At 42.1% G+C, this 27,990-nt stretch overlaps 1 protein-coding gene across 2 annotated transcripts; it reads left to right on the top strand.

The window, feature by feature from the left end:
* Positions 1 to 802: 802 nt before the first annotated feature.
* LOC116314746 (phospholipid phosphatase 3-like) lies at positions 803 to 13,816 on the top strand. 2 transcript variants are annotated; one of them, XM_031732875.2, is made up of 6 exons: positions 803 to 1,174; positions 5,966 to 6,120; positions 10,433 to 10,713; positions 10,823 to 10,880; positions 10,973 to 11,149; positions 11,828 to 11,966. In XM_031732875.2, the coding sequence occupies exons 1-6, from the start codon at positions 1,036 to 1,038 to the stop codon at positions 11,954 to 11,956; spliced, it is 939 nt and encodes a 312-aa protein (XP_031588735.1). In that variant the 5' UTR covers positions 803 to 1,035; the 3' UTR covers positions 11,957 to 11,966. The 2 variants fall into 2 exon arrangements, with proteins under 2 accessions (XP_031588735.1, XP_031588728.1); XM_031732868.2 differs by lacking the exon at positions 5,966 to 6,120 and adding an exon at positions 6,982 to 7,139 and having other exon boundaries at positions 804 to 1,174; positions 11,828 to 13,816.
* Positions 13,817 to 27,990: the final 14,174 nt, after the last annotated feature.

Here is a 27,990-nt window from a genome sequence, read left to right as displayed (position 1 = left end):
ATGTTTTGAAGTTCTCCAGAGACCTGGTAATAAACTAATCGTTTGATTCAGGTGTGTTGACCCAGGGTGATATCTAAAATATGCAGGACACCGTCACATGAGACCTGGAGTTCTCCACCCCTGTGTTAAAGCATCCCAGCTCGGAGGCTGTGCTTATCAGGGTTACAAATGATATCTTAAGAACATATGATATGGGTGGGTGTTCTATCCTTGTATTACTTCACAAATGTGTTCTTTACCTCACTCTGGGTACTCTGGTGTCCAAAGACATGCACGCTGGAGTGAATTGCTCTCTGTGTTCATTGATATAAATGAATAATCTGGGCTGGATTTAGGCGGTGGCTGTGGCTCAGTAAGTTAATTTTGTCAACTGTAACTTGCATCTATTGGTGCATCTATTGCAGTTTATGTAAGAGCATGTCAGGCATAGGTTAAAAGTACTTTTTAATGAATGTTTGTGTAAATGGGTGAATGAGGATAGTACCAAGAAAGCACTTTGAGTGCTAAAATTGCTTCAGTCCAACCGCAACCCTGAATTGGATGAGCACAAAATCTAGGAAATTTTCCTACTGGTTTTTCCCTCCATCTATGAGTTATTTAAAGTGGAAAATGAGAACTTGCTCCAGAATTTGAAGGAAAAAAAAAAGTTTCTTTTTCTTTGCTTTGTTGCTGCTGTGTTGACTGGGGCGCCCCTCAGCCCTGAGAGGTGAGTGGGGTGAGTCCCCACCGGGCACATGGAATTAATTGAAAGAGGAGGAGCCGGAGGAGGGGTTTTCTTGAAAGGCTGTGACAGGACCTATCCCTGCAGAAACGAGTAAAGGATGGTTAGAGGAAGGTGAGCCAGTAGTGAGGAGCGAGTAGTTTCCACAGTGTTTTCCAGCTGATCAAAGATACTCGCGTGACCGCTCCTACTTAGGATTCCTGTAGAATAGCGAGACACGTGTTGTAGACCGAGAAATAAACTCCAGTAGCTACCAATTCATTTTTAGTCTTTCTTCTACTTCTTTTTTTAACCAAACGTGCAAAACGCTTTAAATGCAACGCTGTCTGATCTATGAGAAAGCCATGGCAGCCGACACGAAGAACGGCGGGAGTTCGCTCAACAACAATAACTGCAAAGACCACAGCAGGAGGAAGCTGCTGGTCGGAGTGGATCTGTTCTGCCTGTTTTTAGGTAAGAGCCCGAAAAATCACTTTCGCCGCGTCACGTTACCGTGGGGACCTTTGGCGGGAAGTTTGCGGCTTCTTACTCGTTTCATTGTTACTTCTGGCGTGTTTCAAATGGGCCGATTCTCGCTCGTGTGTGCCTGCCCCGGTTTATACGCGATACCAGGGATGCCGAACTCGTTTGACGTCGTGACACTCACTTTAAGTGAAAACTAGTTTTTTACTGCACATTTCATTCCCGACGCTTCTCAATATAAGAACAAGAAGTGCAGTTTCACGTAGAAATGCTGCTGCAGTTAGTAGAAGAAAGTGGACTCTGCAAGACGCTTTGGCCGGAAATTGTAAGAAATTTCAGATTAAGAAAGAAGTCTGCCCAGGCTGTCCTGTATTAATAAAGCTAAAGTTTTTGGTAATTCATTCATTGTATTTCTTTATTTTCTGTGGAGGCATAAAAAGAACAGGCATGTAGATTGTGGAAAAAACAGGAACTTTACTGTCATTTAATGATTTATCGGTTGCTTCATTACTGTAGTATGAATGGCTGTGGGGGAAAGTCTTAATCAGTATAAAAAGCTGTAAAAAAAAAATTCTGAATATGCAGTTTAAAGGTCAAAATGTATTCCTTATTTTCCAAAGACATCCAGGGAGGGAGATTAAAGTCCTTGCCAGGCTGATTCTAGTCCTCAGACCATATGTTTGACACCACTGAGTAATAATATAAATTTATTTTTCCTGTAGTTCATTTGTGATATTAAAGCACTGCATTTGCATTCTCTTTTCTTCATGTCTGCTGTAAAAATGTCTATTAAATAATGAGACAAAACGTGATAATATCACCAGTGATTCTGCCACACCAGCTTTCACAAACTTTGTAATTAAAGCAAAGCATTGGCTACTCTGGCCTGTTTATTTGGCTATTAAAGTACATGTGGTTTTCCAAAAATTACATTAGCTTAACCCCTAAAAAATGCAGTCCAAGTGGAAAGAAATTAATAAAGTGCTCCAGGAGGGATACATTTCTTTGGTCTCCACCCACACCTGTATGGACTTCTGCTTTGACTGTTCATTTTATTTTCCAGAATGTCCCACATTCCAAAGCAGCAGGAATTCTTCAGATCTGAACATCTGGCATAATATTTCTGTGTGTGTGCTGTAATTAAGGGAAGTGGTGAAAAGGTCAGAGCCGAGTGTGTGTGTGTGTGGATCAGTTCTGGTCCTGTGATGTTCAGCAGCTGCACACACTGGGTGAAACGTTCAGAACATGAAAGTCCCAGTTTTAAAAGTGGGGAGGGTGCTGTGTGGTTCAGACCTTTGACTTCATTTTCTGCTGTGATACAACCACATGTTTGCATTGTGTTGTTCAGTGGAATATTGGTGTAAAGTCATGATTGCAAACACCGCAGCAGTGGTAAGATAAAGCCACATCTATACTGGATAGCAGTAAAGCTATTGTTAACAGTGGTTTAGACTATAAACAATCTTTCTTTGACAAGCTATATTTAGTTTAAGTGTAATTCCTTTTTTTTTGTATCTCTGTGGAGGGTAAATCCCCGTCATTTCTTCTGTATGTACATAACTTCCCACAGAGGAGCTTGTCAACAAACCAAGTGTGTTTTTTCTGGCTAAAGATGTGGCTTGAACAGAGCAACCACAAAGAGGAAACGTCGGGCCCGCGCTGGTTAATCACCACTTCTCCTTCATTCTCACACACTGATTTGTAGTTCTGGGGAAAACTGCATCCCAGGATATTGCTCCCCAGCTCTGTCATGCACTTTGAGTGAATGTGCTCCCCATGGACCTGCCAGTGCATGTAAAGATAACAGGGGGAGTCGGCTGGATGAGAAAGTCATGCTGATTCAGTGTTGACTGGAACTCAATTGGGAGAAGGAAAAAGAAAGAAATGCCCCTCAATCAGCCCCGGGGCGAGGGGGTGATTGGGTTCAAGTTTACGCTAAGCTGTAGCAACTGATTCTCCAGTTAATCGCCTGATCACGTTTACCCGTGCCTTTGCCCAGCTTCACAACTAAACTCGTGATTGGCAGTTAATGGGTAACAGTCTGATTTTTTTTTTTTTTTTTTTAACCACACCTCACACAGATTTAGGAGAATTATGCTGGGGGTGTTTTTTTTTTTTTGCTTTTTTAAATCTTAAGGCTTGCTCACCAGAATGAGAAAAACAGAGAACCTCACTTTCGTAATGTGTTTCATTACTAATTGTAATTGGATGCGTTGGAGGCCAACACAAGCCTCTACAAGCAAAACTGAAACTAAAAGTGTCTTTATATTTAGAATCTGGTTAAACGGACCCTTTGGGAATAGTAAACATGAGCTTGGTTTCTTTCTGAAACAAGTTATTTCCAGTTAATCCAGTTCTCCTTCCAGGAACTCCGTTCGTAGGCTCCTGGATTCCTTCTTGTGACACAGTTTCCATAAAAAAAGCTTGACCCACAGACCTTCCAGAAAAGAGAAAAGCACTGAGGTGTTCCAGTTTAATAAATTTGTGTCAAATGACATTGTTAGTCCAGTGTAGCAGGCAAGATGTGAGATTCACATTTGATTTCACTGGGATTTTCATTAAAACCCAAGCAGGCAGACCTGCCCCCGCTGAAATTGTGAACTAGCTCAATCCCTGGATGACTGCGTGTGTGGGGTGAAAACCACTTCATCCGTGTATATGCCACAGCTGCCTCAGACATGTATGTATACATTTCTAGGCCAGCAGACAGTGAGGGATCCCTGCAAGTGGAAAATGTGCGTCTGTTTGTTTTTAATAGCCGTGTTTGGCGTGTTGGCGAACGCCTCCCGGAGTATAGTGAGGATTGAATTCGGAGTGTGCGTTCATTGCATATTTATTCTAGTTTCCACAAGGTGTGGCTGCATGGAGCTGTCTGGTCTTGATGATGAGTCTTCTGCCGTGTTTTGACGTTACACTGCGCTCATTCGTGAGCTGAAAAAGTAATCATCGGTCTTAGTTTACGGGGTTTGCTTATTTTCACGCTTGGTCTCCTCAGTTGTTTCGGAGAAGACGTGCAGGAAGGAGATCATGAACTGCAGAAGAAAAATCTTCCAACATTCTGCTTGTTTTTTATTGTCTTTGGGCCGATGCTGCTAGCGCGAAAGGCAGACTCGCGCCTGCTGACTGGTGTTGTTGTTGGCAGTGATGAGGACACCCTCCACCCCCTCGCCCTCCCCCCCCCTGACTTTTAGATGAGGGGAAAAAGAGGAAGGAGGGGAGGGAAAATCCCAAGATGCCACACTCACTGCTGATGCTGCAGCTCTGTTTCGGATGCAGGGGGTCAAAGGACTGTGGAAGAAAAACCTGAGGCAAGCAGGGGTCACTTTTTCTTTTTTTTTTCTTTCTTCCCCCCCAATCACAGCTTTGGAACCGTTGACCTCACGCTGGTTCCTCAAAAGCTGTGGCCTCTTAAGTTCATCAGGCCGTTTGCCATCCATTGGTTTCTTTCCATCAGTCTCTGGCCTTGTGGTTTGTGTGTTTGTGAATGTGTATAGATGCGGTCGCAGGGGTCAGGGCTCTTGGGTCAATGTGTTTCACATGTAGCATTTTGAGCTTCTGTGCCCTTTTTTTTACTTTTCCCCCCCTAAATCCTTTGTATCAGCAGTTTGAACAGACTAAGTCCCCGCTTTGGAAAGGCTCGTGTTGCTCTTTTCATAGCCAGACTAACCAAACTGAAGGGATCAGACATGCAGGATTTAGCCGACTTTAAACTGCAGCGTATTTTTACAGTTCCAGAGTTGTTAATATGTCCCACCCTGCTCTTTTTCGTTTTTCTTCTTCTTCTTCACTGGACCTGCTTCACAGCCACTCCATCCAGGTGTTTGTTTGAAGAACAACAGTGAAAGCGAGAGAATTAATAATGTGAATCCTGCTGAATGTGGCAGGACTTGCCCCGGCATTCAGAGTGCCAGAGTTCTGTCTGTAACCTGAGCTCAGCCCACAGCTGGACCTTCAAAGGCACCCCCGAGTCAGCTGTATGTTTGTGTGTGTGTGTGTGTGTGTGTGTGGATGTAAAGGGGCTCAGCAGTGACTGGCGCATGTGTTGACATTTATTTTGAGAAATTGTGCCCGCTCCCCCCCCAAAACGACCACCAGTCTGCTTGTTTTTCTTTGTGTCTGCAGATCACGCACGTCTTCAGAGAGTGGCTCGAAAGCTAAACGTTGCTTTGAAGTCGTTTGACAGTGCGTTTTCCAAATTCTGTCCGAGATTTGAGGCCTCCCCCTGGGTACCCTCGAATATCAAAGTCCTTGCTGAAGTCTTTTAGGAAATTGACAGGAAAATAAGCTGTTGTTTAGGGGGGGGGTTTGCTTGTATCTTAGCTACGCCCACTCTGTTTGTTGTCGGAAGATAAATAAGATCTTTTTGGCACTTTTGCCGAAAAACACTCGATCTATCGGACACAAACACCTCCCCCGAGGTGTCTTTTAAAAAGGCCTTTTTAAGAGTACTTGAAAGCCTCGGCAGGAAAGGAAGGAGGACTGATAGCGTGTGTTTTTTCTTTCAGTTAACAGCAGCGTTGCCTCCTAAGAACAGGGCCCATCTTACCCTCTTAATGGGAACTTGAGATCATTTGATGCTATTCTCGGCTCAAGCGGTTCACTTAAGTGCAAAATGATGATGATTTAATTTAATGGTTATCATTTTTTCTTCTTTTTACGATAACGGGCAACCGGGATGCGATAATCTCGTAAACTTACTGTAAATGTTTTGAATGTGTTTGTTTTTTTTCTCTGTTGATCCAACGTGTCTGTCTTTGGTCCTGTGTCTTTCCAACCATGCAGTGATGCTCGTTGCCGTGCTGTTGCACAAATTTCCCTTCCCGCCTTACCAGAGAGGATTCTCCTGCAGTGACAGCAGCATCCGTCTGCCCTATAAGAACAGCACAGTGTCCACCGCGGTGCTCACGGCAGTGGGCTTCACTGTGCCTGTGGTCTCAGTAAGTTCCTGCGCGGTGAAGTAAGAAAACGAGAGAACACGTCGGGACGCTCTCAGTTCATTACCGGCTGCACTGTGACACCTTAAGGGGGGGGTCTGATTGGTTCAGCAGCCTCTCGCTCACTCTCAGTGGTTTTGTCTCATTGACTGTAAATCATGTACATTACCGCCAACCATTTTCCACTGTGTGGTATCGTTAACTTTCAGATTTAATTGCTATCCTTCAGGCTGCCTCGGTTTCCATTTATTTCACTGCTTCAATAAAATTAAATATTTTACACTTTAGAAATGGGACTATATAATAATGCAATTACCAGCAAATCCCTAAGATGATCAAAGAGTCATCTAGTCTATGAAATAATAAAAAATGATCCTAAAAACACACACACACAGTTTCCCACAGCTCTTGCTTATGTGCCTTTTAAAAAAGATTATCAATTCACTACATTTTCTGTCATCTGCTTGGATTTGGATATATGCCTTATCCCAAAATACAGATATCTGAGCTCGTTTTTCTGTCAGAGAGACAGAGAATAAGTCAGTTTTAAGCTGGCTTGGAGAGTTAAGTCTGAAAGCAGTGATCACATGGATTGTCCAAAATCCGGCTTAAAACGGGTTTTAGTTTAACAAAACTGGAATAATTTCTCCATCGGTCACAGATAGCAGCCACAGAATGAACTGGAACTGAGTCCCACGTGTTCGCTCGTTACCTCTTGCTTGCATCCGCGTCCTCCTGTAATTTGCGTGGCATTAACCCAGCACCTCCATCTCTCTTTTCTCTCCCTCTCCCTTTCTTCTCCATCACCCATCCCCACCAACCCTCCTTTCTCTCTCTGTGCCGCTCGCTGCTTCTTCACACTAGCCGCCCTGCCTTTTTTGGTCATTGAGACCAGCGCAGTTCAGCCTTACCATAGAGGGTTTTACTGCGACGATGAGTCCATCAAGTATCCGGCCAAAAACGGAGACACCATTAGCGACGGTGTGCTTACCGCTGCTGGCATTCTAATCACCATCCTCTCTGTAAGTCCTCTCACCCTCACCACTAATGTCATCACCTCCTCTCATGTTTTTGCACCTTGCACATATACTAGCAGCACCGTTGAACTGCAGTTGATGTTAACCACATCCTTTGTCATCATCCATCAGTTTTTATTCATTGTTACAGCCATGTGTCCAGCACACAGACGATTTGTAGTAACACTGTTACACTTTTCCAGCTGTTAAATTAGTAACAGTTGTGTTTTCCACCAAGTAAACCCGTAATCTTCTCTGTGGGCTTTACTGTATGTGCTGAGAAATGTGGGGTTTATCGCTGGGCTTTATCTTACTGTTGATGCGTTCTGGCTATAAACTGAGATTGCCCTGGGAGATGGCTGGAACCACGACTCCTCGTACCTCCACTATCACACCTTGTTATTAGTTTCACCCCATTCTAGATAACAGCCAGTCAACATTTTCTCAGCGCTTTGCCTTGGGGGATGGGGGGTGGGGGCTTAAGATGATTCAGGTGATTGCAGTAAAAGGAAAGCACTGAGTGGGTTTTTGGAAATTCCTGTGAGAAAGCGATGACGACGTATGGCGAACCTGTGCACATTTCCTGTAAATCAAATCACATTTTTATTTGCCACGATGATGAAGCCCAACAGCCCTTTCTGCTCCAGATAATGTTGCTGCTTCAGGTTTCAGATGGCCCTCACCGGGCCCTGTAGAGAGAAGCCTAACATTTCACAAACACCTCAGAGTGCACAGCTGCACTGAGGCTCAACATAATCCACGCGTGTAAAACATGTTGATGCGAGTATAGGGTGTATAACAATCCTCGATAATGTTTAGACCACAGTTTTACTTGACAATTTCATTTGTACAACAAAAAAGCGGAAAAATGTTCATTTTACGAGAGGCCTGGTGATGAGGTGATGATTCAGTGATGATACAGTTGATGATACAGTTTGATGATACAGTCAACACCTGGTATTCGCGGGGGTTAGGGACCACACCTGCCACGAAAAGCTCAAATCCATGAATACCTGAGACCCCGTCTAAAAACGCTTGTAACTGCCTATTTTAATAGTGCAAACCCCAAATATACCTTAAATTATCATCCTTATGAAAATAAGGAGCGAATATTTTAGATGTCCTTTTTGAAAAAAATCCATGAATAGTTTGGAATTAGTCCACAGAAAAATCCCCAAATAGGCGGAAGGTAGACTGAAGATTAATTCCATTGTTGTAGTGCATTTCCAGTTCACTAGTTACGTAAACGGTTATTAAACATTACGTCTCAGCAAACTACAAACCTTCAGCATGCATTAAAGGCCTCACACTGGTAATCATGGTAAAGGAACTGTGGTACGATGCTGTAGATTCTTTGATCGTGGTTTTAGAATTGCAACAGGATGAATGCGCGCACACACAGTATTTTAAAGAAATACCACTGACATGCAAGAAAGTGAGCACAAACATCCAAATCACATGCAATAACGGATAAATAAGACTACAATAAATGGACAGCAAGGTAACACAAGCACTTTCTTAACTACATGCGAACCCATTATTCTTACATTTATAGTCTCGGAAGCCCATTCTCAGCCAAGAAATGCCCTGAAATACTCACAGTATGTATACATTACAGGTTGTCATTTTCCAAATGATTTATGTAATGGGTTTATCAATAAGACAACATCACACATCAATGAAAAATCACACGAATGCGTTGACATTTCTATGCGATGCTGCAGCCCGGACAGGAACATGGAGCATACACACATTAAAAATAATAATAATAATAATAATGATTCTGCTCAGCGCTGCTGCAGCACATGCTGTCACCTGACAGAGCGACATGTCGCCGGCTGTCATCGTCTCGCCCTGCAGTCACCAGAGCAGACTCTGGGCCCTCAGGGGCTTTTAATGGTGAGGAGTCCTGGCTGTGCAATTATGGTTGATGCAATGGTTGTTTGGTTAAATACTGTAATTGCTGGGGTGGAATTGTGGCGAAAGCCCCAAACAAGAAGGCTCTGCCAAATATCGCATTTTCCCCTGGCGCAACATGACTTTAAAATCCACGTTTTCTTTTTTTTCTTTTTTCCCCCCCGGAGCGTTCTGGCCAACCTCTGTTTTCTGAACCAGAAGGCGCAAACATTAAGCCATTTAGTGCTTCGTTTCCCACTATAAAACTAGAATCCAATGTGTCGTAAATGATTTATGCCCAACTTTATTAGAAGGGAAGAAAACACTGTGTCACTTTGGAAATGCGAAACTTTCGACATAAGCCACAAATCAGTGTCCTGCCCCACGATTATCTTTGAGGTTTCAGCGCAACAGCCATAGATGCTCGAATGCCAGCTCGTTCGCGAAATATAAAACAACAAAAAAAATCTCTCAAAGAAGGAGAACCAGATGTGTTTTGTCCCCCTTCCCCTCTTTCCCATGAAAGCCGCTGAGCTGTGTCGAGCCGGCTCTAAAGGCCTGAGTGGTGGGAAAATGACACGCTTGCACTATCAGCTTGTTAAATCTTCTTAAGGGGCTATCCCTCTGCAGAGAGACTTTCCCAGAATCCGACTTATTTCTGTGCCGCTCGAAAGAATTTCTTATGAAGCTGAGACACTAACATGAAAACAACCCACACGTCCCTTGTGAAATCTGAGCTGTTTCGGTAAGGCGGCCAGCGGAGGGGAAAAACAAACGTGTCCCCGACGTGCGCCTGTGGAGTCTGGCCACCAGAATCAGACACAGCGCCCAGCTCAGCGATTCTCCTGATTAGAACCACCGGGGCCCGGCCCCTCTGCCCCTCATCCCTCCTCCGATGCTGTTGCTCTGACTTCCATCCTTCCACTCTCGAGCTGAGACAACAGCGGATGAGGAGGGAGGGGAGGAGGGAGGCTGAGGGGGGGTTGCGAGGCGTTTTTGAGCTCCAGCAGCTGTTTTGAGTTACCTCCTCCTAAACACGCCTCACTCCATCAGTCGCTTGTTTAGACTGCGGTCTATTTACACACTTCTAGAAAACTATACATGGTGGACTCGGTCTGACTCGCCCCCCCATGTCATCTCACTGTTTTCATAGTTGTAGATGGCACAGGTAAACACTTCAAACTCTAAACAAGCTCTTCTCGAGGCCCTTCTTAAAGAAATCACTGCATTCTCTTGTAGCTGTAATAACAACATCTTTGGTCTTAATACTTAATAGTGTGTTTATTATTTATTTGTTCTGATATTTAAAAAATAAATGAATAAAAACTCGCTCAGGAATAGGTCTGTGTTGTCTTTGTTACAAGTTGTGTCACTGACATTGCTTTCCCGTCTCTCCCCCTCAGATTATAATTGGTGAGAGCTACAGGATCTACTTTTTGAATGAAGGCTCCAAGTCTTTTGTGGGGAACCCGTACATTTCTGCTCTGTACAAGCAGGTCGGGGTGTTCATCTTCGGCTGTGCAGTCAGCCAGTCCTTCACCGATATCGCCAAAGTGTCAGTGGGCCGTCTGCGTCCTCACTTTCTTGACGTGTGCGATCCTGACTTCTCCACAATCAACTGCTCTCTGGGCTACATCACTGACTACCAGTGTCGGGGCCCGGAGAGCAAAGTTCAAGAGGCCAGGTATAACGAGCAAAGCTCAAAATGTTCTAAATATCACAAATAAAATGCTTGATCGGCCACTGTGTTTTTAAGCCGTTTCCAAATGCTGACTGCCATCTGCTCTCCTCAGGAGGTCTTTCTTCTCTGGACATGCATCCTTCTCCATGTACACGATGCTTTATTTGGTGGTAAGTTTCTGACCTTTTTATTCTCGTACCATCTTACTCATCCTGTTATTCTCTGCATGAATACTCAGTATGTCAACGTCTCTCTCTTGCAGTTTTACCTCCAGTCTCGCTTTACTTGGCACGGAGCCCGTCTTCTTCGCCCTTTAACCCAGTTCACCCTCATCATGATGTCTTTCTACACCGGCTTGTCCCGCGTGTCTGATCACAAGCACCACCCCACTGACGTGCTGGCTGGTTTCGTACAAGGAGCCCTGGTGGCTTATTGCATAGTGAGTGGCTGCGTCGGAAACTTGTTTACTAGATTTGTTCAGAAGTCGAAGAGAGCACAGGCTAAATCTTTCTAATAGAATGATTCCTCTCTGATTAAGCTACTTAACAAGAGAGGATCTTGTCCAATCATTAGATTTTCTCCAACTGCTTTTTTGTGTGTGTGTGTGGATGCTGTTGGGGTCTATATGTTAAGTCTTAGGATGACAGTGAGCATTATCTATGGAGTGTAAACTAAAGATTTCCGTATCAGTATGTAAGAAAAAGACAGTGGTAATGATGTACTGTATTGGGTGAGACTGTGCCTTGTAAATGATGAAAGGATCTTTCCTTTCATCATTTAAACGCACAGTCTGTTTATAATTTATGTTGCAAAAAACATGTTTACAAGTGGAAAAAGCAAAGGGACCACATACAGAACCCTGAGGAACACCAAACTGTATTTCTAACGGACAGAAAGTATCAGTGGAAGTAGGAGGAATAAGACTTTAAATGGGGGGGGAAAATAAAAAGCACCTTCTCCACATTTGGAGTACTGACATACTCATAAAAATCCACCCAGGTAAACAATGTATTGTCTATTTTCTATCTTACATTCTTAACGTTATGATTAAGTTTTTAACATTTTGCAGTTGCGATGCTCAGACGTTAAATGAGTTTTCTCTCTATGCTCTCCACAGGTCTTCTTTGTGTCAGACTTGTTCAAGCCCAAAGGAAGACGCTCTACTTTGTCTTCAACCCCTCTGAAGAAAGAACTTGTTCCCGCCGTAGACATCAGAGAGCGGAGCAACCACCTCATCATAGCATAGAGAAGGCTGCAGAGTGACTGTATATAACCCTGACCTGTGCCTTTTTCTTTTTTCTTTTTAAATCCTCACTACTACAGCCACTAGTCAATACTGGATAATGGAAACTTCAAAGATCTGGAAAATGCAGACAGATACGGAGTCTTGAACATCTCACTGGATGAGAAGACGCTGCGGAAAAACAGTTAAGCAACTTTAGCGTTCTGGATGGAAATTTGTCTTTATTTCCCGTCCGATTCACCAGACAATCTCAGAGTGGAAAAGAGAGCTGAACTCCTTTTGATTGAGAGAGCCTTGTCCCTGTTTTCTCTTATGAAGATTGCTGGAGGTGGCCAACTGTCAGCTTAGAAATGGCAGCTGTAAACAAAGCTGTGTGCGGCTTTCTTGCCTCGGCTGCATCTATGAGTGCCGGGTGACACTCTACTCCTGCCACTTGCTCACTGTGTGACCTGTCCTAACAAACCATGACAACCAAACAAATTCCTTAATTTCAGGAAGGATGTTGTTTTCATTTGGTTTGATTGCAACATAAGCAGTGTGTATGATTTATAGCACTAAACTCAGTATTCTTTGTCACCACTTGAATGACATGAAGTGAAGCTTTTGGAAAGCTTTGTAAGCTGTCGGGTTTTTAAAAAAAAAAATGTGCACGATGTAATGTTGCTTAGAAGCTGCACATAAGTAACAGTAGTTGGAAAGTACAGTGAAGGTGTATGTTTTGGATGTGGGCCTGTTTCTGCTGGGTAGGACAAGCCCCCACTGAGCCATTTAATGAAATGCCTGTTGTATGTACCAAACGGGTACTCACAAGTGTTAGAGGTGTGTGTGTGTGTGTGTGTGTGTGTGTGTGTGTGTGTGTGTGTGTGTGTGTGTGTGTGTGTGTGTGTGTGTGTGTGTGTGTGTGTGTGTGTGTGTGTGTGTGTGTGTGTGTGTGTGTGTGTGTGTGTGTGTGTGGCCTTTATGGCCAGTGTACCTTAATGTCAAGTTTATATATCTCAGTGTTTATAGCCTACTCTCCAGCCAGAGAACAAGCACCTGCTCCAACCGACACATGTAACTCAAAACAGGAGCACTGTTGGGTGCAGGGGTTGCTGTACTATTACTAATTATGGTGATGATTCCCATGATGACAAATCCTGTGATGTATTGGATTCTATACAGGTGTGTGGGTGTGTGTGTGTGTGTTCAGTAAATCTACTGTATATGCAAACATACACCTAAAAACAACAAGACATGCACTCATAGAGCAGCAGCTACCCGTTTCAGTACCAAAGCACAATTTAGTCATTATTTTCAGCACATTGTAAATGTGTAATAACTCAGTCTTGTAAAGTAATACAAAAGGGCTAGCAACAAGCTAGGGCTAGCTCTGCATTATATAATAGACGACCGTTTTATAATGATGTCAGTATATTTGTATGTTTTTAATGTAATTACCTAGCACAATGATAACTGTAACCACTGGGTGAAATATCAAAATGTCATCCTGACTCGACGGAGTTGAAACTTTAATCTGACGTGTTTATAAACGTACTTTATATAGAATCTGAGCATTCTTGTATATATTTTTTATTTTTTCCCCCCCACATGTTGTTTCATGCTGCGCTGTGCGTGTGTACAGCAGGCATTTTGGTGAAATGTCCACTATGACTCTGACACCTGTGTAAATGGAATACGAGCTTCTTGAAGAGGCAGAGCATGAATATTAAGTTTTATAAAAAACAAAGCTCTCTAAGCAGACAGCTTCAGTACTTTTTTTTTTAAAGAGTTTGAGTATTTTTGTAATTTTGTGAAATTTTGTACAATGAAACTTTGTGACTATATCAAAAATAAAAATGTCTTTAATAAAACGCCTAAAACCAAGAGCGAGAGTGTTTTGTTTTATTCTACTTGAAGACAAAAAAGAAATTCTCCGTTTTTCTTTATCTCGGTAGTCGCTGGCAAGCCAGTGCGTGTGATGGAGCGATTTTTGGGTGTGGGGGCGATACTAGACTTCCATGTGCAGCTTCCTGTGGGGGAAATGGTGTACATTCCAGGCTTTAACCCCTCTCCCCAATGGCTCTCTGGAATAATATAGAGTCCACACAGAAACTATGGCAGAGTGGTAAAATACATTCACATGTGAAAACGCTTGGAGGCTATATAGTTTGCCTGCCCTTATATACTTCTATGTTGCCCGTAAATGTATATGTTATCCACAGGTTGTGCTGTTTAACTGTACGTTTCTTTATGTGCCAGCATGTTCTCCTGAGCTGCTGAGGCACGGCGCCCAGAGGGAGACCAGAACTGATTAGTTTAATAAGCTGCAAAATGTGTTTTGTTTACGACTATGTCAGGAGTAATGCTATTGTGTACCAGCTGCCTTGTGTTATGACTACTACTAAATTACTGTTTCCAGTGTCTTAATTTGCCACGAGACTACACCCTACTGTGTGTTTGTGTGTGTGTGTCCGCTCTGAGCTAGGCTACATTATGGGTTATTTTTATGTATTCTATCTGGAACACAGTCCAAAACAAAACATCTCAACAATTCCTGAATGGATTCACATAGCTGCAGTACAGACCTTTTTTGTACACTTCCTAGGTTCCTCCTTAAATCCTCAAGTTACCCTACACTGCCCTCTCTGTCCCACTGATACTCGCTTCTGCAGATCTGGCAAACGGGCCGTTGCTGGTTCATGTAAAAAGTATTACTACAGCTGTGTTATTGTCACCAGAAACTCTGCATTTAAAAATTGGGCATATTTAGATGCTGATGGCTTGAATGTAACAGACGTCTGTTTTCACGTAAATGTTCAGCACTCCAACTTTGAATTACATTTATTCTCTATAGAGAATGAACCCAGTTATTTATGGTGGTGATCATCACAGTGTAAAACAATGTAGGAAGCCATAAGCCATTATGATACCATTTCATCGGCTTTGCTGCAAATGAAAGTGACAACAAGTGCACTGGAGAGGCAACAAAAAGACCCCCTGTCAAGAAAGGGAACAGTTCTCCTTTCTTAAATATTGCAGATTTGTTGACTGCACATCCATGATGAAAATCTCCCATTCCAAAGGTGCACAGGCACCTGTCTGCAGCATCCAAATGTGCAGCAGAAATTGATCCTCATCAGACCAGGCAATGTTTCTCCAGTCTTCTACTGTGCATTTGTGGTGTGTGAACTGTAACCTCAGTTTCCCTTCCTTAGCTGACAGGAGTGGTGCCTGGTGTGGTCTTCTGCTGCTGTACCCCCACTGTTTCGAGGTTTGACGTGTCACATGATCATAGACGCGCTTTTGCATGCCCTGGTTGTAACAAGTGGTTATTTGACTTACTGTTGCCTTCCTATCAGCTGGAAGCAGTCTGGCCATTCTCCTCTGACCTCAGAGCTCAACGAGGCATTCTTGTCCAGAGAATATTATCTTTTTTATGGGCCATTCTCTGTAAACCCTAGATATGACTATGCAGGAAAAAATCCCAGTAGATCAGCAGTTCCTGAGATACTCAGATACCCGCCTTGTCCGGCCGACAACCACTCCACATTCAAAGTCAGTTAAATCACCTTTCTTCCCCATTCTGCTGCTCAGTTTGAACTTCAGCAGGTCGTCTTGGCCTAAACAGATTGAGTTGCTGCCATGTGATCACTTGATTGCATATTTGCAGTCGAATGGGTTCAGCTGATAAAGTGTCCGGCGAGTGCATACAGCCTGCACCTTTTTCATTAATTATTGTACCTTTCAAAATAAAGGAGTAAGAAAAAGTGTGTCAGACTTCGGCAATTACACCATTTCATTTGGGATGCTGTGGTTACATTAGACACGCCCGGCTAAAGTATTCAAATTTTTGTGTCTCAGTGCCTCTGTGTAATTAAAAACACAAGACGCTGTGAAAGAATACCAGCTGAGTGTATTTGAGTTGTTAAAATAAGAACTTTATGCGTAACATGTGTGGTGTAATCAACTCGTTTAAATCCTGAAGACATTTCACTTTTAGTTTGATCAACTGTTGGAAGTTTACAGCGTGCCAAATATGGCAGCATCTTCAAACCCAAGACGCAGAGTCGCATTCTCTCTTCAACAAATGCGCACATCCACTGGCACAAGCTTGACGCTGTGTTTCTGTTTGTGACCCGGTCCTGAACCACTTCATTAAATCATCAGTGGGGCATCAAGCTGTGCTCGTATCAACAGCTGTTACTGAAGGCGACAGAGGCTGTGTGCAGAGTACATTTTTACGAGTCACCAGACCAACAAACAAAGTCCTGTTCTGTTTTTTTGTTTGTTTGTTTCTGTGTTTTCCACTTTTTTTCGTTCCTGAATGTGATTCAGAGGCTTTCTTAATCAGCAGCTCTCAGCACTGAAATACTGAAATCCTTTTCATGTGGTTTGGAGGGGATAAAAAAAAGAGAAGTTGCTGCTGTGTTTTCCCACTGTGGTTTAACCCCTGTTATTTGTGAAGTAATTACTCTGTGTGACTTACAAATTCTTCCCATGAACTCTGAGCACTGTTGTGGTTGGTCTGAAGTCTTGCTTCTTTGTTGTTTGCCCCCTGCACACACAGAGACTTTAAAAGCCATCTAAGATTTTTTGCCATGCAACTCTTATTAGCGATGGTGTTTCTCGTCATGCGTGCACAATGTTCCGAGAGCTTCCTTTCAGATGTTTTTTGGTAGTTTGGACAGAAAAGAAAAACAGGATTTGTGTAGTTGTAGTTTTTTAATTAATGCAGTTAGAAGAAAAACGAGACCTGGTCTATTCTTCGACAAAGTTTGGACTTGCTGCTCCTTCAGTCAACTTTGAAGCCTGTCGTGGAGTTTGACGCCACATGATATTACTGGCAGGACTTGCTGAGGTCACTGGTCCTCTCCCTCTGACAGATGGAGGGATGCTGAGAGGAAGCGTGGCACACCCTCCGAGTGCCCTCGCTGATAAGTGACCTCATTACGGCTCCGCTGGGCGTGTTTTTCTTATTCACAGAACAGAATGATGACGGCTGGCTCCTCCGGGGACCTCGGCTTTTGAGCTGTGCCAAGTTTTCTGACTTTCTGAGAGTTTTTCTCTTCTTGGCTCATGGCTCACAATTAGTTTCAAAGACAATCAATACCAGGCTGAAATACTCACATTACACAGAAACACATCGCATTATGTGATGTCCCTATACCAGCAGCTTGTGAGAACATTTAAAGACCAGGTGTTTTTAACATGTTATTAAGTAGGCTTATTTTATCCGCTCCATCACTCATGCTAATACAATACAAGCTAACGCCCCTTCGGAGAACCTCTAAGCGCTAATGTTAGCCATAATATATTGCGTCCATGCCCAGAAGCTCTTATTCTTGGCAGAATCTTGGGGTTAAGTTCTGCTGCTATAAGCAGTTTTCTGAATACGTGTCTCTTTCCTCTCTCCTCGTTTCTCTCTTTGTTCTCCTTTTACCTGCAGAATGTAAACATCAGGAGGAAGGCCAAATTTCTGCCATAACATTTCCCGTATCAGGAACCTCAGCCTAAATCACTCTGAAATATATAGACTGCTTTGAGTTAGTAATGTTAGGATTGTACAGACACTACTGCTTGTTCCTGAAGTTTTGGAGACATCTCTCTTTGTCTGTGGAAGTCACATCATGTGTGGATGGCTAGCAATGATTATGTTTTTTTGATAGTGTCTTTTATTGCTTGTGATGGGGTGCTGATGATGACCGATCTATTGATCTGAGACATTTGTCTCCAGGGATCAGACCGACTGGGCTTCCGTCTTTGAATGGTTTGAAAAGGAATCCGTTGACATGATTCGGGCATTTTACAAGAATGCCTCCTGGACACCTCGTGGGTGAGGTGTTCCATGCATGTCTTAACGGGAGGAGGCCCTAGGGTAGACCCAGGATAAGCAGGGAAGATTATATCTCTCGGCTGTCCTGGGAGCACCTTGGTGTAAGCGGGAGGAGGTGGCTGGGGAGAGAAAGTTCTGGGCTTCTTTTCTTAGGCTGCTGCCCCCGTGACCCTTGCCCCGGATAAGCTGGAGAAAATGGACGGCTGGATTCTGACATCACAACAACCTCTGGGGAACTTTAGTTCGGTTCTCAGAGCATTCCTAACTATTATAATGACCTTTTGTCTGTTTAAACAGTCAAATTCTCTCGTAAAAAAACTGGATTTCCTGACAGTAAAAGCTTTTCATTTATTTATAGTATTGATTTTATACTGGTTTCTTTTCCCACACATTCCATAATGTAAAAGAGTGATTACATAATACATGGTGCATGTAATGACATTACTCAGATAATCATTCTGTTGAAATTTGGCACTTCTGTGATGTCTTTTGGTAACTGTTTCCTCTCTAAAGCGTTGTTGTTGTTGTGGTCATGTATTAATGGAAGAGAGAAAAATGACAAGATTTCCTCCAAGTTAATGTGTGCATTAATGTGTGCTCAAATATGGGACCTTGCAGGAGTCCTAGATTTTCTTTCCAAATTTTAACTCGCCAGTTCTCCAAGATTTTTTTTTTTTAGATGTATCTGTCCTAAATTTCAGATCCTGATTCATGTTGATGGTAAGGAAAAACAGATTTCAGAAAAAGGTTCTGAAAGTGTGTTGAGGGACCAGTATTTGATATATGATGTTTTCAGTTAATACATTTTCTGTTTGTGTGTGGTATTTTGCATCTATGGCTTCGCAGTCTGTCAGACAGATGCTAACATTTCACATCATTCAGATTCTTCGAGGGATGATCCGTTTCAAATTTGATAACATGATTATGAGGTGGACTTTGCAGTTTTAGCTACCCTAATAACTACAACACTAATAGAAGGTATGGTGAAAACTTACAGACGATTGTAAGTTTCATTTAGTGGGAATTTTACTTTACTTTTACTGCTTTCTATCAAGCCAAATATATTGACCTCCATAAAATCTCAATACCCAAGCAACATGTTACTCAAAGCCATTAGTCACAGAAAACCTGCCTCTACGTACCCCAGAAACATATTCCATCCCAGCCCCAACTCCTCAAACTGATTTCCCAGTCCCAGATCCCAAGGCCATGTACTCCCTCTTATTTCTTTCTCCGCTGAAGAATTTGAACAAATTACCTCCATATGTGTCTGAAGGAGTCCCATGGGAGGAGGGCCAAGAAGAATATAGTGCTGACAGAACACAAACACTGGCTTCATCAAACATTGCAAGCATGCTCTGATGCTCACCATATGCTCACCTGGCACTAGCAGGCATTTGCTGACAGCACAGCAGCATCTCACCAGTGAGGTTCTTTATCTTCTTCTGCCACATGTTCAGTATCTGAGGAGCGGAGGCGCGCGGAGGCTGGTCATGGTAGCTGCTATCACCGCTGAGGCAAAACATCACCGCACGGAGGAGGGTCTGTGTTTACACAAGCCTTCGAATGATAAGTTAACAGTGAGATAGCAAAGATTGAAAATGTCAATCAAATTTCAATATTTCTCTCGTACGTTAACAAAGCGCTCTCTGTGGAGCCTCAAAGAAGCAGAGAGGAAGACAGAGTATATGTTTCCGTGTGTGACTGACTTTACACCTCAGGTACTGCACTCAATCTCACTGAAACCTGTATTTCCACTGGCACCTGGCCAGAGGCTTTTGACCTTGTTCACTTTCGTTCTCATGCCACTTGCCGGTGACCTTTCAGGCAATGAAAAGCATGCCTCTGGAGAAATATCGCTTACAGAAAGCCTTCGCTGGTTTTAAAGAGAAAAATCACCTAATTAAGCGCAGCAGTAATTCATACAATCATCAATGTGTCTGGAGCTACGGTCCTCCCTCTGCGCTGACCTCCACCATTAGGAATGTGTGATTCAGCAGGGGAGAGAAAAGTGGACTGCTCCTATCTACTGAGCAGCAAGCTGTGCTGTAACAGAGCTACGGGCGGAGCAGAGGGACTCCATCAGCGGGCTCTGCCTCCTCCCAGGCGTCTTTAACAGCACAACATGCACAGATAGATTGAGGGGGAGGATCTTTAAGGATTTGGCAATAACAGCCTTTCTGAGTAACAAAAGTGCTATTGCACTGAAGGTTGTTTTATTGTGTAGTATTCCATTTGGACCCTCTGCTCAGCTGTTCGACTTGTTATTTGATGGTGATTAGAGATCCTTAGTAGAAATCCAACAACACTGGGTGCTGGTTTAGCTCAGTGGGTGAGCAGGTGACCATGTGCCAGGTTTGAGTCTGATCTGCATGCCTTCCCATTTCTCTCGCCGTGATTTCCTGTCTATCTTCACTGTTTCTATCCAATAAAGGCAACAAAAAAAAAATAGAAATCCAGCAACACATTCCACATTAGGCTGAACAGTTATATAAAATACCTTACTGCTGTTCTGCTGGACAACACTCACAAGAAAGCTCTAATTACTAAAGTCACCCCGTGGGAGCCCAGCAGGTTGGAATCAGTGACTCTGAGCACACTGGAATTTTGATTTGTTTGCTCTGATCATCTAAACCTAGCATCAGCGTCTTTTTACTGGAGGAGGTAGACAAAATTCTGACAAAGCAACATGTGAGTGAAGTCATGCAGCTGACTCACATCTGGGAAAAGAGATGGAAGGTGATGACTTAAGCCTTGGAAATGAAAGTAGCTGCCAAAGCATGCAATAGCCTCAGTCTGTTCTCGTAACCAGCGCTTATCAGTGACAATGGGTCGAACGTGTGATGTGAAAGTGGTCACTTTCTGTGGAAAACCCACAGGAGATTGTGTCCATCAGCTAAATGGTGTGATTTTCTTAATCTGATTATTTTGGTTTTAAAACCCACAACTTTACACTTCACTGTCCTCGGTTCACCCTCCCTGCTCTCGTTGGCTCTGTTTGCAGCTCTTAAAACCTAATGCACTCTACAGGCAAACCTTAGCAGCTCAAAAGCCAGACGTTGCCCTCGGCACTCGACGAAGAGTAAAACAGAGAAAAAGGAGAGAATACTGGACATCGTTTACAGACAGCTCCAAATCAATGACAATGTGGGCATTCCCACGAGTGGCCAAAAAAATCAATAAATGCAGTTAGAAAAAAACAATAATACAAGAGGTGGGGATATTGATAGTTTTTCTGAAATGAGATGCTATATGTATTGATCAACTGGCGGTAGCTATATTGATTAAGTTGTTCATCAATATTTCTGTTGTTGTACATCTATTAGTGTAGCCTCCTTTAGTCTATATACATGCATGTAATCTTGTTTATTGCTTATTTAATTAAGCTAGTAATAAAATAAGTATAATACATATGGGTTAGTGCTTTGGTAATCTTCTGTGGACAGTATATTAATAAGTCTGGTGACTTGATGTCTATAATGATGGATTTACTGCATTATATTCTTTGGAACAACACCTACAGAATCACTTTGTCTACACAGCCTGTAAATTAAAGTATAATTGTGGAGCTGTTTAATGAAACCAATACCAATAATAGCAAGTAACTAAAGGTAAAATGGAAGAATTGTGTTTTATAGTCTAGTAAGTTCTATTGTTTCCGTTCACCAGCTGAGGCAGGGTAGTTGGATTTGGTACTGTGGGATCCTGGCTTGGATTAAACAGTAACACTTGCGGAACGAGCCGTTTTATCTAACTTATTCAATTCAATTCAATTTTATTTATATAGCGCCAAATCACAACAACAGTCGCCTCAAGGTGCTTTATATTGTACAGTAGATCGTACAATAACAAATACAGAGAAAAACCCAACAATCATAGTACCCCCTATGAGCAAGCACTTTGGCGACAGTGGGAAGGAAAAACTCCCTTTTAACAGGAAGAAACCTCCGGCAGAACCAGGCTCAGGGAGGGGCGGGGCCTCTGCTGCGACCGGTTGGGGTGAGAGAAGGAAGACAGGATAAAGACATGCTGTGGAAGAGAGACAGAGATTAATAACAGATATGATTCAATGCAGAGAGGTCTATTAACACATAGTGAGTGAGAAAGGTGACTGGAAAGGAAAAATTCATCATGGGAATCCCCGGCAGCCTACGTCTATTGCAGCATAACTAAGGGAGGATTCAGGGTCACCTGGTCCAGCCCTAACTATATGCTTTAGCAAAAAGGAAAGTTTTAAGCCTAATCTTGAAAGTAGAGATAGTGTCTGTCTCCCGAATCCAAACTGGAAGCTGGTTCCACAGAAGAGGGGCCTGAAAACTGAAGACTCTCCCTCCCATTCTACTTTTAAATACTCTAGGGACAACAAGTAAGCCTGCAGAGTGAGAGCGAAGTGCTCTAATAGGGTGATATGGTACTACAAGGTCATTAAGATAAGATGGGGCCTGATTATTTAAGAACTTGTATGTGAGGAGCAGGATTTTGAATTCAATTCTGGATTTAACAGGAAGCCAATGAAGGGAAGCCAAAACAGGAGAAATCTGCTCTCTCTTTCTAGTCCCTGTCAGTACCCTTGCTGCAGCATTTTGGATTAATTGAAGGCTTTTCAGCGAGTTTTTAGGACATCCTGATAATAAAGAATTACAGTAGTCCAGCCTGGAAGTAATGAATGCATGAACTAGTTTTTCAGCGTCACTCTGAGACAGGATATTTCTAATTTTAGAGATCTTGCGCAAATGGAAGAAAGCAGTCTTACATATTTGTTTAATATGTGCATTAAAGGACATGTCCTGGTCAAAAATGACTCCAAGGTTCCTCGCAGCATTACTGGAGGCCAAGGTAATGCCATCCAGAGTAAGAATCTGCTTAGATACCATATTTCTAAGATTTTCAATACAATAACCTCAGTTTTATCTGAATTAAGAAGCTAACCCTACCCCTAATACTTATAAATAAAGTATTCCTAAAAGAGTTCAGTGTCCACCATTAAGTATACATCGCTAAATCGAATGAAAATAGCAGAAATGTAGAAGTAAATGTCCAATTTCTATTATGAATTAACTCATATGTCAGCAGATACAGCAGATACAGCAGTATTTGCAAATAAAAAGTAAGTGCAATTTTGCGATTTCATTAGTGCAGCATCCATTTCAAGAGAAACATCCCAAAGTGCTTCACAACAAAATGCTAGAACATAGAAAAAGTTAACCAAGGGCAAGTCTAAATGTTAAAGGGTCTAATGCTGGACTTCATTGGACTGTGTTGGTTTTAGCACAGTGTACCCAGTAAACTGTACTGCTGAACATTTATCAAAAGTAGTATCAGAAGGGACATCAAAAACAAAATATCTAAAATTCTTTCATGTGTTGGAACTCGCATCAATTCCCAGAGGTTTAAATGTTTTCTTGGGAAGGAAAATCTTTCCTCTGTGCACTGGATTCTCCAGCTCCTCCTTACTCCAGGCAGTAGAGATCCCTGAGTGATGCCTGGCCTTTCTCCGGAGCTCTGGGAGGAAAATCCTGTTTAATGTCTCCACAATAACATTCCCTGGGGTTATTTATTCAGGAATGTTAATGTGCTTAGAATCTACTAGCCAGTATGGCCTCTGACACAGGCTCCTCTGGGTTTTCCTATCAAGCATTCAATCAGGCGCAGCACTAGCTCTTTGGTGCTGCTGCCATCTGTTTAAACAACAAAGATTGATGCAGCAGGAATCTATTGATGACCCTGCAGTCAGACAGTGCGGCCTATCAGTGTGTGCACAAGACTGCCCGGATGCTCATCCACGCAGTGTGCGCTTCTGCCTGTGCTTTGCTTCAGTCTGACATTGTGACGTGCAGCAGGAAACAGAAGCAGTTTAATGTTTGCGAGGCCTTCTGTAACAAAAAAATTCATGGACTACTTAGCATGCCTGTCATGCATTGTAAATGCTGCGTCCTCTTCCAGGATCTGTGCTTTATGTCATGGTTTGACTGAGCACAACGCCATTACAGGATGTAAATGGGCCTCTCTTTACATGTGAGATTCATTACTTTTCCACATTCATTTAATCTCTCTGTAGGTCCCTAAGTGGAAACAGATGCACAGAGCAGCGTGATTGCTTAACTAAAAATTCACACACTGCAGGAGTTATTAACTAACAGTTCCCCTCTTTACACTGCACCTTTACTTTACAGTGTTTAGGCTTACTGTGAAATCCATAGAATAAATGTTTTCAAACACATACTTACTTGAATTCTTTCGACATCAATGAGAAGATCAATAACGCTTTCATATCTGCTATAAGGCGCCTCCAGCAGTGAGGCAAAATATTAATGATGCCATATAACTGATCATCAATATAGGCTAATGTTGTTATTTTTTTTTAAAAAAATGTAGTTGCACAAAACAAACACCACATCAATTTGATTTACCGGCGTGGGGGCGGTTTTAAAATCAGTGAGACTAAAGAGAATGAGGGTTTACACACTTGCAGTCAAGAAGAAGGTGGGGAAAAGCTAATCATAGAGCTAATAAATCAAAAATAAAGCATTATGAAAATTTAATTTTTATGATATACAGTAGTAGGCACATTTTTTGAGCCACCCCAAATTTCTTTATATATGCTAGGAAAATAGGAAGTAGGTGCAGAAGTTTTTGAATCAAGTACAAATTTACATTTAAATATACTGTAAAGAGAAAAACAAGATGGATTCATCACTCCATCAGACGCATCACCACGGATCTTCTGTAATTTGGTGTAACCTTCAAGAAGAAAGCACCATCAGGTATTTTCCACAATGTATTACATGGTGGATCAAAATCTGATGGTACTTTTTTAATCAGTTTTCACAAGATGCCCAACATCAGTGGCTGAAATGCAGCCCAAACCATGACACAGCCTCCACCGTGTTTTACAGATGGCTGTAGACACTCACTGTTGTACGTCTCTCCTGACCTCCTCCATATGCATTTACAATGATTTGAAAAAGTGGTGTTTGCATTCATCACTCTGTAAGACCTGCTGCCGTTAACTTTAGTCCAGGGTTGGTGTAATTTAGCATACCTCAGCATTTTCTCCTCGCTTTCCTTTTGTAAAAATGGCTCCTTGACAGCCAGCCACTGAGACTTTCTGAAGAGGCTTTGGCAAACTGTAGATGATCAACTGGAAAGCCAGATGCATCTCTCAGGTCCTGTGTCAGGTCTTTGCTTTCAGATACTGTTAATCTGATGTAGACTTTTATTTTAATTCCTGCTAATCATCTTTTTCCTCCACTTGTTTAGTTTCCTTACATTATTATGCCTGTCAAATGGTTTATATTGAGTTTAAAAATGAGAACAAATGATGTGTTTTTTTCCACAGGCCTCCAAATTATGGAGGCCTGTTGGAGGCCTGGTCACGGCAGATGGCCCCGCCCCTCCCTGAGCCTGGTTCTGCCGGAGGTTTCTTCCTGTGAAAAGGGAGTTTTTCCTTCCCACTGTCGCCAAAGTGCTTGCTCATAGGGGGTCATGTGATTGTTGGGTTTCTCTCTCTATGCAGGGTCTACCTTACAATATAAAGCGCCTTGAGCCAACTGTTATAATTTGGCGCTGTATAAATAAAATTGAATTGAACGGAATTGAAAATTATGCATTAAGACTTTTGTACAGCACACCTACATTATCAAGGGGCCATTTTCTTCTCCCTCACCTACACAGACGTCATCACAGAATCATTGTGCGATGTTTCTTTGTTTTCACCAAAGCTCACCAGATAAAGTCCCAACCTCTGTGCTAAGCCAAACAAGAAGAAGCATATGTGCACATGTAAGAGTGGCATTAATCTTCTCATTTAAATTCAAAACTGAGGGAAATATACATTTTTTTTCCCCCAGTTGTTGAACTTTTCCTCCCCTGTTTCCTAGTCTTGTTGTGCTGTAGGAATCCAGGGATCCTCGTCCTCAGTGATTGGCTTTGTTTGCATGTGACTGCCTTCCACAGACCACGTGAAGCAGCAGGATTTCCTGGCTTGCTCGCCTCATTTGTAATGCTGTTTTTCTGACCCTCGACTCAAACATGTTTGCCCTAGTTCATGCTCATTATTTGTGGATTTGGGCTCTAAGGATGTTAATATATCTATCTTTTTTTCTTTCTTTCTTTTAATGATCAGGGTGACTCTCTGCAGTCCAGTGAATGTGGTTTTAATTCTGCTCTTCACATGTTTCAGGTGTTTGAGGAAAAAAAAGTAGGGTAACTCCTGTAACAAACCTCCTGTCCTCTTTATGATCCTCAGTAAATCACGTTTAATTATAATGGCAGAAGCAGTAAAATCGTATCTGCTCGTAATGTTCCCCTTTCAATGATATCCACATTTTGACCATTTTTTAATGTTTACACAACTTTATAATTTCCCCAAAACTGGAAGTCAGAGACCCTGACTCATAAAAAAACAACATAATTCCTTCGGTGCGCAACTTTTTTATGATTAACCACTGCCTCATGTAACGCTGACTTTAGGGTGACCCACACATTTCCTGGAAGAGGTGGGTAGTAATTTATGCCCCCGTACACCAAGTGAAACCTGATTTTTATTCACTCCTCACTTCAGCTTCACGCTTTTTTTCCAGTCCAGGAAGCTGCAGAATGCTGTGTCACATTTGACAAATTTACCATCAGTGTTAATGCTTCTCTCTGATGAAGTCACTGAAACGTGCTCGCAGCAGTCGAGCACCTTTGTCAACAAACTTGGACATTTAATGGCCGAGCTTTCCTATAAAGTTACAACAGCCACATTCTCCTGGTATACACGATGACCTCACGGTGTTGACTTAGGCTTCGTTTTCAGGATTTGACAGGCTCAGTGGCGAAACTTGATCCGTACTCTTAAGAAAACAAAACTAGTGATTGTAAATCCCTGAAGTGCAAAGATATGACTTGATTGTTCAGACCAGAATGTGTCACCCTTTTACGGAGAGCTTGGAAATGTTGAATACATGCTGCCATCTGCAGGCCATTTCAGAAAATCTAGTTTACATTTGAGCTTCAGCTGAAGCTCTGTTACCAAGGTCAAAAGAAGGTCTTATTTATAGTTCTTATTATTCTCACTGAATCAAAGTGTTTAGCTGATGCACATTGTAAAAATACAGCAACTAAGTGGTTTAGAAGGTGAGAAGAGGTCATAACTTTTTGCTTTAGTAATGCTCAAAGATGGCACAAACCATTCTACAGGAATTTTAATCTTTGATATAAACCTTGCACTCATGGTTAATGCCAGATGTTAATTTTGTAATTTTGATGTAGGTTAAACAACATCTTTTTTTTTTAAGACAACATGTACAGGGAAAAAAATGTGTGCATTTATCTTATTAGCCCTGTGACAGGCTGGATAAGCAGAAGAGGATGGATGGATTTATCTGTGCAAAAGTTCATCTTTCAGGGAAGATTATGTAGTGCAACTAAAAGCAAAAACAAAATAGCCATTAAATTCTTACATTTATGCTTCGTGTTTCTAAAAATAAATTAACAACAATGACAGCAACACATTTCTTTCTACAAAAAGTCTTGATCCAGCCCTCATGACTTTTTATTTTCCTTCTAAGCAGCAACACTTTCCTGTTATTTTTAAAGGTTTCAGTCATTTTCAGTCCAGTCCTTATACCTGACTTCTTATACATAATTCTTATGTGCTTGTTTGCTTCTTTGTTTGTTTGTTTGTTTGTTTGTTAGCCACTTAACACTGACCTATGAGTAATTCAAGCCTAAATAACTCATTATAATCATTAGATTCCCATCCCCCATGTAATACCATCTGGATAGCATCTGATTGGAAATGGCTTCACAAACACACAGTGACACACACTGTTAGTCATGCAGTAGATTGGCCTCCCCAGAGCCCAGAGCTCAACATTACTGAAATTTACAGTAATTTGCTGTAATTTCTATTTACAGTACAGTTACTGTAAATCTCATCTACAGTAATTTGCAGTAATGTGGAATCATCCTGAAAACATCAAAAGAAGAGCTGCGAATGTCCTTCAAGAAATCTGGAGAAAAATTCCAAGGAAGCCTGACTAAGAGAATTCTGTCTGTGTTGGAGAATAAAGGTGGTCATACCAAATATTAACTTTCGGACTCCTTAGAAATGTGCTTAACCTGTTTTTATATGAATGGGGGTTTTTTTTGTTGTTGAGTTCTATATTTTGAAGTTTCAATAAATTGTTGCATCTTTTCTTGATTTTCCTCACAAAACGTTAAGAAATAAGAGTTGGCT

Source organism: Oreochromis aureus, linkage group 18 (genome assembly GCF_013358895.1).
Source record: "Oreochromis aureus strain Israel breed Guangdong linkage group 18, ZZ_aureus, whole genome shotgun sequence".
Taxonomy (NCBI): domain Eukaryota; kingdom Metazoa; phylum Chordata; class Actinopteri; order Cichliformes; family Cichlidae; genus Oreochromis; species Oreochromis aureus.
Note: the sequence above shows the minus strand (reverse complement) of the source record. Positions and strands in the feature narration are given on the sequence as shown.